Consider the following 17,751-nt stretch of genomic DNA (forward strand, 5'->3'; position numbering starts at 1 on the left):
GGGGCTGCCATGGGAAGGGGGAAGCCCGAGTGATGGGGCGCGCCGAGCACAACGGGCCGGGATGCTCGGGTGGGATGCTGCCAGCATCATCCTGCTCCCTGCACCCCGCGGCTGCTCCGGCTCCCTGCGCCACGGCTTCGTCTGGGCAAAGCTCCGGGGCTGTGGTGCCCTACAAGATCCTGACTCGTTTTCTCAGGGTTGTGTGGTCCAACTTAGCGCTGTGCTGGGTTTGTTCTGTGCCCGTGAACTCTGATGGCAGCTCGGGTGGGTAGGACAGAGTTTTCCCGTCTCTAAACCTACTTCTTTGCAGCCACTGGAAGTTTTGGAAGTCCCAAGCCAGGGGCTTAGCCTCCTGCTCCCTCTCCTGGGGCCCAAAGCTTTGCCATTCATCAAGGACATGTCAGCCCATCAAATCCCCAAGCTCACCACCAAACCTCTCCAGAGAAATGGTGGCTGCCTTTGCTGAAGTGGAGGAAATCAAATCCTTTTGTTTATTCCGAAGGATCTCTGTTTTATCTCTCACTGGGCTGCAGTAATTAAAGGAGACCTGTGCTTGAGCTATTTGCCTGGCTTTTGTTTTCTCTTAAGGTTATCCTGGAGGATTTTATTCCCTCCAAAAGGGCATGTGGAAACATTTAGTGTTTTCAGCTCTATTTCATTTGTGTACTATTGATTGTGTCTCCAGCAGAGAGATTTTCTAAGGGGTGGTGGAATATTCCACCCTGACGGAGGCTTGTGTTTCTGGGGCTGGCTTTTCCCCCCTTCCCCAGCTTTGCCCCTTGCTTCCCTAAGCCTCAGAATTCCCTGTGATGCTGTTTGAAGGATACTGTGTGTACTGGGGATGCTGGTTGGCACTCAGCTTTGTTCCTGCAGGATCAAAAGGGTTCTAACCCAGGCTTTGCCAGGGGTTAGGAGAAAAGGCTTCTCCTAGGAAGGAATTTTCACCTGTTGAAAGTCCAAGAGGGGAGAGCATCAGTAGGCTGCCATTCTGGATGTGATGGTGAATATCAGATCAGTGAGTCTGATCCTATTCCAGCACCATCTCTGCTGGGATGTGAAATCCTTGTCCATCTCTTTCCAAAGTGCTGGATTTCAGTCTGGCCTGAGGGCAGCCAGTTCCAGAGACCTGCTTAGGAGAGACAGCCCAGCCCTGCACTGTTCCAGCCCAAAAGACCCTTTGCAGGGTGGAAATCAGGTGTGAAGGATTTTCCACTTGGCAAACCTTTCTCTGTGGAGAAATGCAGAGCATCCTCCAGCCATTTTGCATGGGGCATTTTGGGTGCATGGACTGACAGGAGAGCTGGGAGCTGTGTGTGTCTGCTGGGAAGAGTCAGGATGGAGCATTGAGCTGCTCCCAGCTGGTGCAGGATCACCCAGCTTAGCCATGGGCACAACAGGAGATATGCTCCTATTTCTGGGAGCTGCTTTGTGGTCATGCCTCAAATCTGACAGCCCCTGGGGCAAGTGGCAAACAGAAATAAGGTCAGGCTGTGGTGTTCTCTTTGTTCCCTGCCCCGGCTGCCTCCAACCTCTCCCCCTCCATCCTCCATCCCTGCTGCCCCCTATCCCTCCTGACATCTCTGCCCTCCTAACCTTCCCTGTCGCTGCTTTCCCACCAGGATGAGATATTTATCGTGGCTCTGTTACCCTTGTTTTCTTGAAAACGAGTTTCACACTTCATTTGCAGGAGACATTTAGACATTCACGGTTGGTTTTCCCCCTCGCTGGGTGTGTGTGTGGCTGTGTGTTCGTGACCACCCCAGCCAGCCCTGCTCCTGCCCGATGGGGCTGCTGAGGTGGAGCATCCTGAGTGATGGATGGGTCTGTAGCCCTGCTGGGTGATAAATCAACAAGGGAAAAAAAAAAAAAAGGTCTGAAATCCAGCAAAGAGTTTAGCTCTGCAGGGCTGGCCAGACCGTGCCCGGTTGCATTGTGGCTCCTTGCTCTGCCTGGGTGCAGAGGGTGAAAGGAGTGTGAGGAGCAACTGCAGGTGAGCTTTTCCCGTAGCTTTATGGAAAAGTCAGTCCTGGACCTGATTCTGGAATGACTCCACTTGGATTTACCACAAACAGTGGGGTTTGGGTCAGATGCTGTGCCCTGTGTTTGACCCCAGAGCCAGCTGTGGCCCCAGCTTTCCCTGGTGTGTGCAGCCATGGGGCCGTGCTCCAGGATCCCGATGGATGGGCTGTCTCTGAGAGATGGATTCCTGGTGGCTTGGAAAGCAGAGCTGTGGCTGGGTGACCCTGTCCATCCCACGGGGTGTCTGTTTCCAGATGGGCTGTCCTCCCACAGCACTGTCAGCATCGTTGTGGGCACTGGGGTGTCTGAACTGCAGAGCAGGAAAGGGGACCCGTGGCTTTCCCATCCCTGCAAGGAGCAACTTTCCAGGAGGAGAGACCCTCGGGTTGATGTCAGTGGATTCACTCTGGTGAGAAGGGCAGGAGGGGCTTCCCAGCATGTGTCCTGAGGATGGGGAATTCTGGAGCTCAGAGTGGCTGTAAGCTCCTGTTCCCATGGGTGGTGTGGCTGTCCCTGGGTCTGCAATCCCACAGGGAATGATGAGGTACATGGGCTCCTTATGGGTGGTGTCAGATTCCCTGGATTGCCAGTGGTGGGGTTTGGGCTGGCTCCCCTCCAGGCTGGCTGGTTTTCAGCACTTTGTGGTGCCCTCAGGATGGGAGGAGCAGCTCATCCCTGCGGCATGTGCAGCTCTCTGCCTTGGTGACCTGCAGTGGCTCCTGTGCAAATCCCACCCTGCTCCTGCTATGCTTCCCTGGAAGCCCAGGGGAAGTTACAAACATTTGTGTTCCCAAGGCTAGCAAATGGTCACCCAGAGGCCCTGGAGATGGGCATCCAAGCTCTGGGCATCCAAGCTCTGGGCAAGTCACGTCTCCTCCCTGGAGCTCAGGCATGAGCAGCTGGTAGCAGCTGCCACATTGGGTAGACAGAGGCAAATGAAGAGAAGATCAGAGAGTTTTCTGGGTTGTTTTTTGGATCCTGATCACAAAGCCTCACTTCCAGAGCCAGCAGCTGGCCCTGATGTCTGGCCCCAAAAAGAGACAGCCTGTCTGCCTTGTGCTTTCGGGGAGGCTCCGAGAGCCCTCCTGCCTGTAGTACTGGTGCACGTGGGAGGCTCCTCTCTCTGTATTGCTGCCTGAATGCAATTAGGCTTTAATGAGTCATTAAAATAAATCTCTGTTTCTACTCCAAGCAAACATGCTGGGGGGATGCTGACAGTCAGAGCAGCAGGTCTTGCATCATGCAGAGGAAGAGGCTGCCCTTCCCCGTGCCTTCCTCCCCTGGGCTGGCACCCTCCATCTCCCTTTGCCTCGGAAAAAAAAGACATTTCCCAAGCACCATCAGATTAGCAGCTACTGTGAGAGCAGGATTAGACCATAACCAGCCCTAGGCTTGGGTTTCTTGTTGGAGGAGCTGTGATCCGGTGTGTTGTCTGTTCCCTGGTGCCAAAGGGCACCTGGCCAGCTGGAAGTGGGCAGAGATGTACCTGGTTTGTTAGAGATGTTGATGGCCATGTCCTGTTTAACCCTTAACTGGATCTGGTAGGCAGCTGGGAGAGATCTCAGCTGGCCCCATGGCTGGATGAAGATGATTGTGAGGCAAGCAGCAAAATGTGAAAGTGCAGTGATTCACCCATAGGCATCCATATAGTTTTCCTAACTGTAATATAAGTGAGATTTACAGACCTCCTGAGCCAAGAGGGGTGGTGGTGGCCCCTCACCTTATGGGCAAACACAGGGCTCATCTCCTGTCATTCCTCTTAACTGGTAAACAGTGCAATTACCCCTAATGATGTCTGTGCTAATCGAATCCCTCCACGGTGGCTGTCTAGCTGGCACACTTGCAGGCAGGAGGGCAGATGCTGGCAGGACACAGAGGGACATCCCGTGCGTGTCCCAGAGGAGCAGCACCCTTCAAACACCTGTCACTCTTTCAGCCACCAGTCCCCAGGCTGTGGGAGGGCAGGGGTTAAACCCAGGGGGCGAGACAGAGAATTTATTTTGTGTTTTATTTTAGCAAAACACGCAAATTGGGTGACGCCGCAGCACAAGGGATCCGCCCCGGTGTGCCGTGCCGGGGGGCTGGAGCTGATGGGATTACAGAGGCTCCAGCCTCATCCAGAGCTTTTCCCCTGGGCTTGGCTTTCGGGAGCAGAGCTTGCTGCTGCTACATGGAAGGGTTTTGCACAAGTTGTGTTTCATGTGGCAGGCTGGGAGGAACTGGGATAGGGCAGCAAGGACAGATCCGTGTGGGAATTGGGAAACTGGGGAAAGAGGTTTCATGGGAGTGGTGGGAAGGGTGAGATGGCATCGATGTCCAGGGCAAGAAGGGTGACAATGAAGTGGTGCCTTGGAGGAGAAGCTGTCTTGGGGGTTGTTTCACAGAAAGCTGCTGAGAAACTGGCTTAATGGAAAAAAAATATTTGGAGGGAAACTCACTTTCTGCTTGGCTGGATCCTGTTGGGGATGCTTTGTGGGGTTTCTCTGAACAATGCTTCTGGGATTGATGCTCCTCTTCCACTGTGCCTGGGATGAAGATGTGTTTGGTGTCCCTGAGTCCTGGTGGAATCACCCCCACTGGAGAGCAGAGCATGCACTTTCCTGGGGGAGGAGCAAGACAATCAAACCAGGGAGAAGATCCACAGAGCATGTTTGCAGCCCCCAGGGAATGGAGGGATTTGGCCAAGGTCTTCATGTCTTTGCCCTGATGGGAAGAGCCCACTGGTGGACGAGGTTGAAGGTTTCGTCTTGAAGCAATGAGAGTGCTGGAGAGACCTGCCCAGGGCTGGGAATGAACAGTGGAGCATCCTTGGTGGGAGGCTGGCTCCATCCCACTGCTGGGGAGAGTGCTGGGAATGCTGGCTGATGCTGGGGAATACCTGTGCTGTGCCTTGCCACAGGGTTAAATCAGTCATGGGATACCCACAGCAGTGCAAGGTGCTGGAATCAGGGTGGAAGCAAATAACCTTTCCTGCTCCTTTTCAACCTCACAAGGATCCATGTCTTTTGCTGGATGTTGTAAGCACCCATTGTGACAGGGCAACATGGGGTGCAAGTAAGATCCAAGTCCTTGCTCTCCAGGTCTGTGTCCTCCAGGGATCCACAGTGCAGCAGGATGCAGCCTGGGCTCTGGCTCTCCTCAGGCCGTGGCCATAGCCAAAGTCCCAAGCCTTTAGCACACGTGTGTGGGAAAATTCTGCACCTTTTTGGCGAGGGTCAGTCTCACCTGGGCCACACCCAGCGTCCTGGCTCGCTCCACTGCCGGCTGCTGCCGCTGCTCCTCACGGGGACGTGTGAGTGCTGGGAGGGACGGTGCCTGCAGCAGGGATGCTGGCCAGGTGCTGCCCGTGGGGATCTGACGTGCAGGATAATCTCAAAAGCCTTTCTCTGTGTGCCCTGGCTTCACGCCACCGGGTTTGTCGCTGGTTATTTTGGGAGCGCGGCAGAGCAGCTCCCCGGCATGCGTTCCTGGCCTCGGCCGCACGGGGCTCTGGCCAGGGGCTGCCCCGGGAGGGGCGCTGGGCACAGCGGCGGGAGATGAGCCCTGCGGATATTCCCATCCTGCATCCCGCTCTGGGCTGCCCAGTCTGACACCTTCCCCGTGTCCGGGGCTGCTCAGCACCCTTCCCGGGACTGCACCCACCCGGCCTGGCTCCCGGGCCGAGCAAACACAGCGGGCAGGAGACGTGTGGGGGCGTGAGGAGGGAGCTGCGTTCTCCAGCCCCGCAATGAGGAGGAGCTGCAGATGGGGCTGTAATTATATAGAGACTTGCCCTGATGCAGGTGTAGCCCTGGCTGAGCCCACGGGCTTGGTGTCTGTGTGTGTTTTTGGGGACAGGGTGGGGTGACAGTCCCTTCTGTGTCCCTCCATGTATCCACGGCTGCAGTTAATCCACTCAGGCAGGCGAGACAGGATCTGAATAGTCGCTTAAGGAGATAAAGGGCAGATGAGATGCCCAAGTAACGAGATACCAGGATAATCCGTGCCTGAGACGTCCCAGCCTGCAAAGCTGCCCTTCCTCCAGGAGCCTGAGGAGCGCTGGGAGGTCTCCCAGGGAGAGGAATGCAGATGTGCCGGCTGGTCCCAGGATGTGCGCGGGCTTCACACACCCGGACAGAGATCAGAGGGGGATGCTTGGTCCTTTGTGGCTGTAAAGACAAATTGCTGTGGGCAGGGAAGGTCTCCTGGGCTCCCACAGGGCAGGATGAGATGTGGTGTGGGAGGCAGTGAACCTGGGTGGGCAAGAAGGTGGGTTTTGGTCGAGTTTGATGGCCAGAAGAAGGGATCTCCCGGGCTCAGAGGGTCAGGAGCACAGTGTTACAGCAGCAGTGCAGCCCTTCTGCTCATCTGGCAGCTGAGGTCTGGCTGGCAGCTTCCACCATTGAAGGTGTTTGAGTTTTTAAAATTGAGATTAATATCTTGCCTTTTGCACAAAACTTTTGCAAGAAAAGAGCTGGTTTCACATCCCTGGCATTTTGTCTTTCCCATCCCTGGGCTGGGAAGAGGCAGTGGAGAGCCTTGGGGAGCTGGTCCAAGTGGTGGAGGGAAAGCAAGGGCAGACTTGCAGCAGGGCACAGAATTTTTGGTTTTGATGACTGACTGTGACTCACTGGAGCCTCAGCTGGGGGACAGTGTCACCTCTGCAACCTGGCTGCCCTTGTGGTAGCTGGGAACAGGGTGTTGGCTGCAGCAAAACTGCTGGGAAAACCCCACCTGGCTCAAGGCACCAAAGGCATCAGAGCAGGAAAAAGCCTCGGGCAGGAAATGGCCACATGAAACACCCTTTCTGCTGGGAAAAACCTTATCTGGAGTTCTCTGCAGCAGGCAGAAGTAAAAGTTTTCCCAACTGCTGCTGTGATTTCTGTCTGCAGACTGGTCCAGACTCCAGTGTAACTCCAGCAGAACCAGCAGCAGGTTCAGCTGATCTGGCTCCACAGTGACCCAGGAGTTTTCCACCTGGGCAGGAAGCCTGGGGCGAGCCCTGGGACCAAGGGAGGCTCCTGGGGGGCTGCCAGCTGCATCCCACCACACTGCCATTGCTCTGGGTAAAATTTCCTTTGGCTCAGCTCATTTGTGTGGTGGGGTCTCCTTGGCTGTCCTCCCCCATGGATTGGTTTGTCCCCTCATGCTTTGCAGTACAGAGCAGCTGACATGCAGGGAGTTTGGGGGACCCCAGCCTTGCCTGAGCACCCATCCTGCCCCATGGCTGGGGGTTTGCAGCAGAGGGTTGATCCCCCTGCATCTTCCTGGGCTGGGTCTGTGTGGGGCAGGTCGCAGCTGCCTGGGAGCTGCCCTATTGCCTGCTGCCATCATCTGTTTTGAAAAGGCAGCCCCTGATGCTGGTTTTTTTCCAATTAGGCCCTGGGAGATGACTCTGGTGAGGCAGCGGCCGGGCTAATTTACCAGGCAGACATTTCATTGAATTATCCCGTGAGCTGCAGAGCAAAACCAGGAGAGCAGAGCTTGGGTTGGGGCAGGACTTGTGGCAGGGTTTGGCATGATGCTCTTGCCCCATCCTGAACGTGCTCCCGAGCTCTGGTGTGAGTGCTTGACCCCTGCCGGGTGGCAGGGATGACAGAGGCTGCGGGGACACCCAGGGTGAGTGAGGATGGCAGCGTCTCAGCTGGGCTGGGAGCGCTGCTGGCTGGCAAAAACCTCGCCATGGACTTTGCAAACGTGTAAATCTGCTATGGACGCCATTGAAGGAGAATAAATACAGAAAGCTGAGATGCCACTCGTTGCCAGAATCACTTTTCAGGCCCTAACTTTGAGCCGTGAGGCGACATCAATTAAGGGAGATGTATCTGTGCAGCCAGCGGCTCTGCCCGCCCGCCCGGAGGAGCTCGACAGAGGCACAAACCCGCCCTCCGCCCACCCCGAGCGCTGGGACAGACTGACGCCGCTCCGATCCCTCCCCGAAAGGCAGGGAGTGCCGTAACGCAGCCCTGCTCCCATAAATCCAGGTTTTATTCGGATTATTTGTGTGCCACAGGGTCCCCGTGCCTGTCCCGAGGCACCCAGGAGCGGTGAGCAGCGAGTGCCAAGGCATCTGCTCGACTCGGGATATTGAAATATTTATACAACTCTCAACTCCCTTTTTAAGCCAGAAGGAGAAATGAGACTGTGCCTCGGGGAATTGGATTTGAACATCCCCCTGGGATGCCTCTGTGTCCTATCCTGCTCCAGGACAGCTCAGCTCACAGTGCAGCCTAGGATTTACAAGATCCTTTTGTTGGGATGGAGTGATGGGGCTGTGTGGAGCAGAGGCAGCTCCTTTGCCAGCAGGTTGGGATGTGTTTGGGAAGGGTGGATGGAAAAGGGGTATGGGCTGGTTCCTGGTGGCAGAGATCTGAAAAGGCTGCTGTAGTTGTCCTGTCCCTTTCTGGACATAATTTGTAATTCCCAAAACCCCAGCGATTCCTGAGACTGTGGCTCTTGCTCCTTCCCTGGGAGGTGTTACATTCCCTTCTTCATCCATGCAGGAGAGAGCTGTGGGCTAGAGAAGGCTATTTTGTAGGCACAAACATGGTAGGAAATGAACTTCTGGGCTGCTGGTGGGCTGGGTTTGGGGAAGGGGAGAAAGGCAGGGACTTCCTCCTCTTAAAAAACACTCCCTCCAAAGAGAAGAGGAAAGGCAGCGCTTCTCTTGTGCTTCAGTTTCTTCTTTGCCTTTGTTTAACATTCACTATTTTAATAAGGAAGAGCTCAGTTCCTGAGAGGGGCTAGTGAAATGCTGACCCCAGCATTCCCAGAAATGGGAACACCAGAGATGAGACATGAGGAAGCCCAGCTGTCCTCTGAGACCTGAGTGTCTCGGGGTGACCAAAATTACCCCAAGGCTAGTCCCTCCTTACCCAGGGTCATTCTCCAGGCCTGCCTGCTCACTCCAATCCTCAGGCTAATTGGATGCTGCTCTCTGAGCTCTAAATCAAATCACAGCTCCCATGAAATGAAGTTTTCTGGATGTGAACAGCTGCCTGCATCATCCATCACCGCCCAGCTTGCAGTGTGTCCATCTTGGGGTCATCAAAGGTCAGCGTTTGCCATTTTCAGCCACGCACTGTCACCTTTTCCCTGTTAAGGAAGGCACCTGGGGAGGTGACAACTGCACCAAAGGCTCCCTGTGTGTGTCCCCTCACACTCCTGGCAGTGGTTCAGGGTACAGTTTGGTAACAGGGAGCAGGAGCTGAGTGTGTTGGTCTCTATTATTAGCTCTGTGCTGGCTCTCCTGATGGATGGTGATATTAGCTGGGTTATGGACGTATTGATTTCTTTGGGCTTTTTTTTTATTCCTTTGTTTTGTGTGTGAGAGCGGCTCAAGGAGGAAATCCAATGCGTGCCCCCCTTTTGGCTTCCTACAGGAACTTCCCATGAGCTGAAAATCAATTTGTGGCCGGCAGGATGTGCAAACCACCACAGCAGAGTGAGGAGGGTGGGTGATTTTTGGGGAGGAGGGTTCCACACTGTGCCTGCTGGGACGTGCAGCCGAGAGGGGCCAGGGCAGAGTTGGGAAGGTGTCTCCTGGAAGCTGCCACCTCTCTCTGTCAATTAGGGCCGCGTGGTGAGCGGGTAATTAGATCTCCTCAGCTGCAACGGGCTGGCACTTGGGCCCTATCAATTATCCCTGCTCTGGACGAGGCACAGAGGGACACGGGGGCCAGTAATGAAATGTGGCTGTGCTGCTGTCGGCGGGGGTGATGGGGCCAGGGCTGCACCCACTTGTGAAATGCGTGTATTTTATGATTGGCTTTTCTCAAATATTAAAATGAATATTATATGTGTTATGTTAGAAAGTAATGCTGTATTAATTTTGTCGAGTAGTGTGTTGAATATAGTTATAAAAAAATGTTAAAATAGAAACTATGCTATGTAAGATACTTTTGTAAAGAGAGGACTCTGAGATAGCAGCCACAGGACACCTAAATCTTTCAGGGAAAAATAATTTATTGCTCTCTTATCGAGCTCTTCCTGCCTCACTCAGCCCTGAAGACGCCATTAGGATTCAGAGGAAGAAGCTGACGCTAACCAGACAGAATCCTTTATTTGAATGGAATTTATGCATCATGGATGAGGTGTATGAATATGCAACAGGCTGTTGCTTTTAAGGGTTAATCCTCTGTTAACATGTGTCCTTTTTCGGGCTTATTTTGCCCAGAAAAAGGTACCTGGACTGTCTGTAACTCTTTGTTTTTATTGCCTTGTATTGTCCTAATTCTAATTGTCCAAATTTTTATTACTCTAATTATATTACTATTTATATAACCAATTTTGCTATTAAGCTTTTAAAATTTTAAAAACAAGTGATTGGCGTTTTTCACACACTTCTTGCTACAAGTCCCCAGTTTTGGTGAAATGGCAGATTTGGGGCATGGCATCATCCTTTCCTGGCAGTTTGCTTTACTCAGCTTTGCAGCACCCACCTTTCCTGACAGCCTCCCTAAAAAAACCCAATTTATTTAGCCCCACTGCGGTGACAGAGGTGGCATTGGTGGGGTGGGGGACACTGGGCAGCCCCTTTGGGAAGGGGGATGAGCTGATGGTGGAGTTTTTCTCCTTGTTCTCCCTCCCAGGGCCGCTGAGTCTTCCCGTGGCCATGTGGTGCTGCCTGACCCCACTGTCCAGCCTGGGGCAGCTGTGACTGTGACATCCTGCCTGTCCTTTTCTGGGTAAGTGTGGGGTGGGGTGGAGGGGGATGGGGTGGAGGGGGATGCTGGGGCTCCTGGAGGGGATGGAGGAGAGATTTCGTTTCCCAGCGGCACCTAAAACATCAGTGCGATGATGCATCCGCCTCCCTTGTAATAAATTTTAAAGTGGAAAAGGCCAAGTGCTGACTAAGCCAGGCCTGTGCCCTGTTCCTGCAGAGCTTGGGAAATGCCTCCTTTCCCTGCTTCAAATTAGAGAAAATGACACAGGGGTGAAGCAGGGCTTCCTGCACATCCCACATCAAGGCCAATTCTTGGGAAATGGGGAAAGGCAGGTGCAAGGGGAGTTGTCAGGCCATGTCTAACCTCTCCCTCCATTTATTGCAGGTCCAACGCCTCCGTCACTGAACGTGAGTATCCTCTGGGTGCCATGGCATGGGAATGGGGGTGTAAGTGTCTGACAGGCAGCCAGGGTGCCATTTTTGGGCTCAGACTGTTGTGGAGTTCAGAGGCTCCCCTTTGGCTTTGCCTGGTGGAAAGTCCAGATTTGTTCCTGCATTTTGAAGCAGAAATTGGATTTTCTGCCAGGAGGGTGGAAATCATCCCTTTTGGCTCAGTAAGGGTGAGGTTTTGCCAGTGGGCTGTGAGGTGTTTAACAAAGACCCCAAGCCAGAGCAGCAGTAACAGTGAGGGGATGTGATGCTGCATCTCAGGTGTCCTCTCACTAAGAGCAGGAGGAGGATAATATTGGATCATGCTTTTCCTGTTAGGGAGAGGGGAATGAGGATGCAATATTTTGGGATGGCTTGTGGGGATCACATCCATGATGTGATGACAAACCCAGGAAAGGTGAGTTCTGTGTCCCTGCCTTGCAGAGTTTGATGGAGAATCGGTCGGATGACAGCGGGAACTGTTGTTATCACCGGGGGAATCCTAGCGACGGTGATCCTACTGTGCATCATTGCTGTGCTCTGCTACTGTAGGTTACAGGTGAGTGTCCTCTGCCTTCACGCCCCCACCTTGCACTGGAACGGGCTCCCCAGGGCACTGGTCACAGCCCCAAGCCTCCCAGGGTTTAAGAAGTGCTTGGACAGTGCTCTGAGGTACATGGTGTGATTTTTGAGCTGTCCTGTGCAGGACCAGGAGTTGGACTCTATCCTTCCAGCCTGGGGTATTTCAGGATTCTGTGGTCCCCAGGCCAAGGTGCTGCTGCAGGAAGGGTCTGGATGTTTTGGGGGTTTTTTTGTGTGGTTTTTTTTTTGCCTGTGATGGCAGGGAGTTGGAACCTCCTATTCCCCCAGGTGCTGCACTTATGTCCTTCCCTCCCCTAGGTGTGGGGGGTACTGCCCTGAGGCTTTTGAGGCTCTGCAGCACTTGCTAATTGAGGTACAGGCTTGGCTGGGTTTGCAATACCAGATGGAGATTTTTATATAATTTTTTTCCCCTTGTAAATTAACCGAGGAGGCTTTCAACAACGGCTAGCTACAACCTCCTGCTCTTTAAAAGTTAATGTGAAGTCTGTGCCATGCAGCAATGCCCGTGTGATGAAAGGCACAGCGCTTCCTTGGAGCAGTTTGCAGCCGGCAGGATGAAATACCTTCCTCTTGCAAACCTCACAGGGGGATGAGGGTGAGTTCCCCAGCAGGTGCCTCCTGCAGCACGCTCAGATCCAGGTTTTGTCTGGCTTCTGCCGCTTCCCAGGACGCAGGAATGATGGAGCAGATCAGCGAGAGGCCCCGGAGGGTTCCTCCGGCTGGGGCATGAGGGCGGTGGGGATGTGGCAGGGCCGCCCCACCGGCTGCTCCGCTGCCCCTCACGCAACCCGTTCCCTCTCCTGCAGTACTACTGCTGCAAGAAAAATGACTCCGATGAGGAAGAGGAGGAGGAAGAGGAGGAGGAGGAGGAAGAGCCCGACCTGCCCACGCACTCGCACCTCGTCATGTGCAACGCCTGCAGCTCCCGCATGGTGGACGGGCAGGGCAGCCCCGCACCGCCGCCCGGCGAGCTCAACCAGCACGGGCCTCACACCTACTGCCCGACGTGCTCCCCGTACGGCTCCCCCTTTTACATCCGGACTGCCGACATGGTGCGCAACGGGGGCGAGAGGGTCGCCTACACCCCCGCGTGCTACAAGGAGATGGGGCCGCCCCTCAACATGGCCTCCCTGCAAAGCTACACGGTGAGCCGCCACGGCCTCCTCCGCGACAGCTTCCCGAACCCGCGGGCCATCAGCACGGAGGTGTAGTCACCATTGCCACTAGCACGGGGTGTCCCCGGCTGGCACCGCTCCAGAGAAGGGGCTTTTCACTTGTTTTTGAGGAGAGGAGCCCGTAGCCCAGCCCGAGGCCAGCGCGGGCCTGCTGAGGCGCCCAGCATGGCTGAGCCTCGCGGGCCAGAAGGTGAGTGAGACCTCAAAGGGGCAACGCTGGACCGGCCACCTCCAAACCCATCATAAGTGTCATTATTATCTACTCTCTCTCCCAAAGGGACTTGTCTAACGAGGGCTATGTACAGTACAACTTAATTTCATTACCCCCGGCTCCCTGAGCCCAGTGAGGCCTTCGGTGTCCCCACGAACGCAGCCAGAGGAGGTGATGCCCTCTGCCTCCAGCACACGGAGCAATGGGCTGATCATCCAGGGCCAGCTGCCATCCCCATGAATCCCAGTGCCCAGCAGGGCATGGCAGCGCTCCTCAACCATGGGGAAGTGAAGAAGGGAAGATCCAGGTCATCCTGCTCCCCTCGTGCTGCATCAGCTGCCGCTAGCAGTTAGCTTTTCTTTTCAAGTGTAAGATAGGGCACCGTCTCCCACCTGCTTCGGTCTTTGCACGTGCTGAAGAAGTTCAGGACATGAATTTAGGTCACTGCCGGGGGAGGCAAAGTTCCTCGCAAAAGAGCTCACCCACGCCAACAGGCACAGGCCAGTCCTTCTGCGGCCAAAGCCCCCACCTCTTCTACTCTTCACAAGCTTTCTTAGGACCAATTTTAACTTGGACCCATGAATATGGCAAGATTTTACTTATGGGAAGAATTGAATTCCTAAATAACCACAGTTTTGGTCACCTTCAGCTTTCAAAGCCCCACCCTGACAGCTCCGACAGCCAGAGGAAGGTTGGGTTTAGAATGGATTTTGCTTTTGCCATCAACAGCAGAGCCCACTGGCTCATGTCTTCTTTGCAGGGCACTCCCACTGGAGAATGATGTTCAGGTGGTTGGGGTCCCCCTGCTTTTGCTTCTGGAAGAAGAGGGTGCAAGACCCAAATGTGTCTTGAACATATGAGCGTGGGTTCACAGGCACTGCAGCCGGCAGTGACAGCCAGTGACTCTGCCTTTCTGCAAAAATGAATGTGGGAAAGTTTCTTCTTCCTCCATAAATCAAATTAGGTGAAAAATTACTAAAGGGACATCTCCATCATTCCCAGGCACTTCCATAGCAACCAATGCAGGACTGCTCTGCTGAGCACTTCCCATTCATGGCAGGGAGGAGGGATGGGGACAGCAATGATCCCTGCAGATGCTGTTGGAAGCAATGGCAGGAAACCCTTGCCATGCCTTTGCAATATAGAGTAGGAGCGCTCAGAAATGTGAGTGGTGGGATTTTATTTTCACCAGTGCAATTTAGAAATCATCCCACTGCTCACAGAAGGATTTGGACTTGACCTCCCCGCTCACACACAGAAAAAGTAGGTCTCAGCACAGAGGCACACAGTGCACCAGCCTCAAATATCCACTTTACCAGGCAAAAGGCTGATATACACATTGGACCTGGCCACGCCTTGGCATTTCTCTGAAGAAAGGAGCCAAAACATCAGAAAACATGGTGATGGTCCTTGTAACCAAACACATTGCCCCAGCCTGCGTTTTACACACACTTCTGAGCAAATGTTATGCACCATCTCCCCCACCTCCAGCCCAAAAAGACATTGCATTTCCATTATCTGGAGACTCGGTCTGGCTGCATCGCTTTTAGAGTCTCTTTCCATTCTCCAAATAGTGATAGCAGGTTTTAATGTCCTCTCACGTTAAGGGCAGGCAGGAGGGAAGATGAAAGTTACCAGCAGCAAAGCTCTCTGGATCCCACTGGTCAATAGTCCCTAGCTCCTCCTGCCTCCCATCTAGCCAGTGCTCCTCCCTGAAAACATGGTCTGTAACTGGAAGAAAATCTTGGCTAACTTGATAAATCCCATTCTTTCCCACTAGACCATCTGCTCAGCTAGGTCTGATCATGCTGGGAGCCAGGAGGAGTTAATGTGTCCCAGCATGGTCCCTGCCAGACGGCCCCGTGATGCCGTCCCCTTGGCGGGCACAGAGCCAGCACACGGACACAGCAGCTCCCGGCATCCAACTCTACCTCTTGGCACACAGAAGGGCTTTCCACCACCATGGCAGTGCCATGACCTCCAGAGGGTGGGAGTAACACACTTCTGGGGGTCACCCTTGTGGTTGAAGGAAGGCCACTCCACTGTCGTCTTCATCACAAGAAAATTAAGCATGACCTGTCGTGGGCTAACGAGGCGCCAAGGCTAGGGAGGCAGTTCCAGAGCAGCCAGATGGCCAAGATGAGGGTTGGCCTTGCAGCCAACACACACTCTGGGTCTGGCATGGCTACAGGGAAATGGGTGAGTCTGGAAGGGCTGAAAACACGGGGGATGCAGCTGAGAATTAGAGGGTTTGGGAGCTGGTGGAAGAACAGGATGGGGTAGGGGCAGGGATCCCAGGTTTTTTTCCACTTCAGATTCCTCCTGTTACTATTCTCTGTCTTTGTTGCTCAGCTATGGGTCCAAATTCAATGTCAGAAATAAATGAGGACTTTGAAATATAAACCAGGAGTGGTTTCTGTTCTCTTGGCAGGCACCACCAAAAGGGCTTTATCCAGTGCTGCCTGGAAGCTCTACTGATGCAAGGATTTTTCCTCCCCACCCTTCCTGCTCCTGCTTTTGCTCCTCTTGTGTCCCCTGCTCCTCCCTTGGCTCTGGCTAGGCACATGCATCCCAAATCCACAGTTTTATAGTTTATCTCTTTATTGTGACACAATTTTTGGTGTGTTTTGGCAGTTGCCCTTGTAGTAGGAAGCCTGCAGGGCAGAGTAGAGGGATGCTGCTGTCCCTGCCCTGCTGCAGGCTGGCCTCGGCACCCTCAGACATGGTGACAGCAGGGACGGGCTCTCCCAACTCACTCCTCAGTAGCTTTCTAGGCACTGATGGTTTGTCTTGTGTAAAACCCTCTCAGTGGAGAGGGAACAGTGATGACTAAGTCATAAAAATCATTCCTCGTTGAGCAGGCTGCTCTACAGGGACTGGTTCCACAGCCAGGCCAAGTGGGGTGGCTTCAAGTGGAAAGTCTGGCTTGAGGGGGCTGCTGCCCCTGAACTTGGAAGGAAAATAGGGCCTGGCAGCGCTCAGGATGACTTGAGGCGACAGGACCAGCAGCAGGCCTTCCTGTAGTACCAGTGTGAGCACAGCTTCACCTTCAGCACCAGCACGCAGTTGGCCGTCGCTTTGTCTTCACAGGCATCTTCTGGGGAGCAGAAGCACACACAGAAGGGGTTACAAAGGAGATGTGCTTCCCCAGCAGGGACATCAGGGACAAAGCCAAGGGCTCCTCCACCTCTCTGCCCTCCCAGATGTACCTGGTGCCTCCGTGGGGCATGGCTGGAGTTGGCACGTCTGCCTGGCCTCTGGCTTGGCAGCGGGGTCACAGCCCTGAGCCAGCGCTTCCCCCTGGTAGCACTTCACCTCCCGCAGTCGCACACCAGCACCACACGTCTTGCTGCACTGTCAGGGTCAAGAAACAGCACAGAGAACATGAGAGGCATTTTCTGCTTTTCGACAGCTCCCAAGTTCTTTGCTCTACTGAGGTCTCCCCATCTCTGCTTTGGATCCCTGGTCTTGAGGAGGTTTGGGTCAAATGCCACACTGATCTCAAACTTACTCTCCCTTTTTTTTTTTTGCTGGAGGAAAGCATCCATGAGTTGGGGTTGGGGCAGAACAAGGGAGAGTTTGCTTTTCATCTCTTTGCTGCAGCTCACAATGGAATGCAGCTCCATTTTTGTTTGTAGCGTTGATGCTGTGACAGAAAATGGAGAAAATGGCTGCTATAAGCCAGACACAGCTCCCCAGTCTTCCCATACCCTAAATATTCACCAGGTACTATTAAGGGAAAGCGGGAACGACAAAACATAAACTTCTGGGAGTAGAGGAGACACGTGTATCCTGTATGCTTGGAGTGTGGTGCATGCTCTTCTTGAGGCAATAACCCCCATGCTCCAAGATTTTGTCCAGCCTGTGTGTGAGTCTCTCATCCTGCTGCCTGTTCTGCAGAGGAGCAGAATTTGGGATCCCATCAACACTTGACAGATCCATGGCAGAGCAGAACTTGGGGTCCCATCCAGACTTGGCAGATCCTTGGCAGAGCAGGCTGCCAGAGAGCCTCAGCACAGATCCTGCTCCACCCACCAGGGCTCCGAGGCCTCCCCTGTCCCTTCCCCCTCATCCCCGGCCCTACCTGGGACCAGGAGGTGGTGAACCACGTTGAACACGGCCTCCTGAAGCAGACAGCTTGTTCCTCAGGCTTTGGAGAGGTCTCACAGCGTTTCTCAGGGTACTCCCTGTACAGCCCGTTCTCCAGGCCCACGCACAGCACCAGCCGGGTCTTCACCCCTCGCCCACAGCTGGCGTCACACTGCGAGGGAACAGAGCAGCCTGGTGACAAATGATGCTCCAGCTCCAGCAAAAGGGCATTCTGCTCAGAAGGAAGGCTTAATGCCTGTGCTAACACCAGTCTAACAGAGGGACGTGCTGGCCAGGCCACAGGAGCAGGGGGTGTCTCCAGATTTCCCAGGGAGCAGGGACAGATGCTGGTAATCAGTGTTCAGCTGAGCTCACCTTGGCTGGCCTCGAGAGCAGCTACCGCAGGGCGCCTGGAGCGGCCAAGCTAAGACTGCAAGAGGTTGTTCCTGTCTTATTTTATGTGCAGCTCTGCTCTGAAAATCCAGATAGCAAATGCATGTAGCAACCTACATCTTGGAGTACTGCCAAGCTTTCTGTGGGCCCAAGGGGACCCAAGTGGTGCAGTGCAGGTGATGTGCTCA

The 17,751-nt window shown here is 54.1% G+C and overlaps 2 protein-coding genes across 2 annotated transcripts in view; one reads left to right on the plus strand and one right to left on the minus strand.

Moving 5' to 3' along the window:
• The first annotated feature begins 10,583 nt into the window (after positions 1 to 10,583).
• On the plus strand, positions 10,584 to 15,484 carry FAM163A (family with sequence similarity 163 member A). Its single transcript, XM_005428603.2, has 4 exons — positions 10,584 to 10,685; positions 11,049 to 11,071; positions 11,537 to 11,651; positions 12,502 to 15,484. Exons 3-4 carry the CDS (start codon positions 11,559 to 11,561, stop codon positions 12,904 to 12,906), a joined length of 498 nt encoding a protein of 165 aa, XP_005428660.1. The 5' UTR covers positions 10,584 to 10,685; positions 11,049 to 11,071; positions 11,537 to 11,558; the 3' UTR covers positions 12,907 to 15,484.
• Positions 15,485 to 15,681: 197 nt separating this feature from the next.
• The window catches only part of LOC102042373 (ADAMTS-like protein 2), a 28,328-nt gene continuing 26,258 nt past the window's right edge, over positions 15,682 to 17,751 (minus strand). Inside the window, exons 16-18 of the mRNA XM_031063311.1 lie at positions 17,166 to 17,342; positions 16,291 to 16,435; positions 15,682 to 16,178 (exon numbers count right to left, since the gene is read on the minus strand). Of these exons, the coding sequence (XP_030919171.1) occupies positions 16,060 to 16,178; positions 16,291 to 16,435; positions 17,166 to 17,342 (441 nt within the window). The 3' untranslated portion in view covers positions 15,682 to 16,059. The remainder of the gene's footprint in view (positions 16,179 to 16,290; positions 16,436 to 17,165; positions 17,343 to 17,751) is intronic.

Source organism: Geospiza fortis, unplaced genomic scaffold, assembly GCF_000277835.1.
Source record: "Geospiza fortis unplaced genomic scaffold, GeoFor_1.0 scaffold506, whole genome shotgun sequence".
Classification (NCBI taxonomy): Eukaryota; Metazoa; Chordata; class Aves; order Passeriformes; family Thraupidae; genus Geospiza; species Geospiza fortis.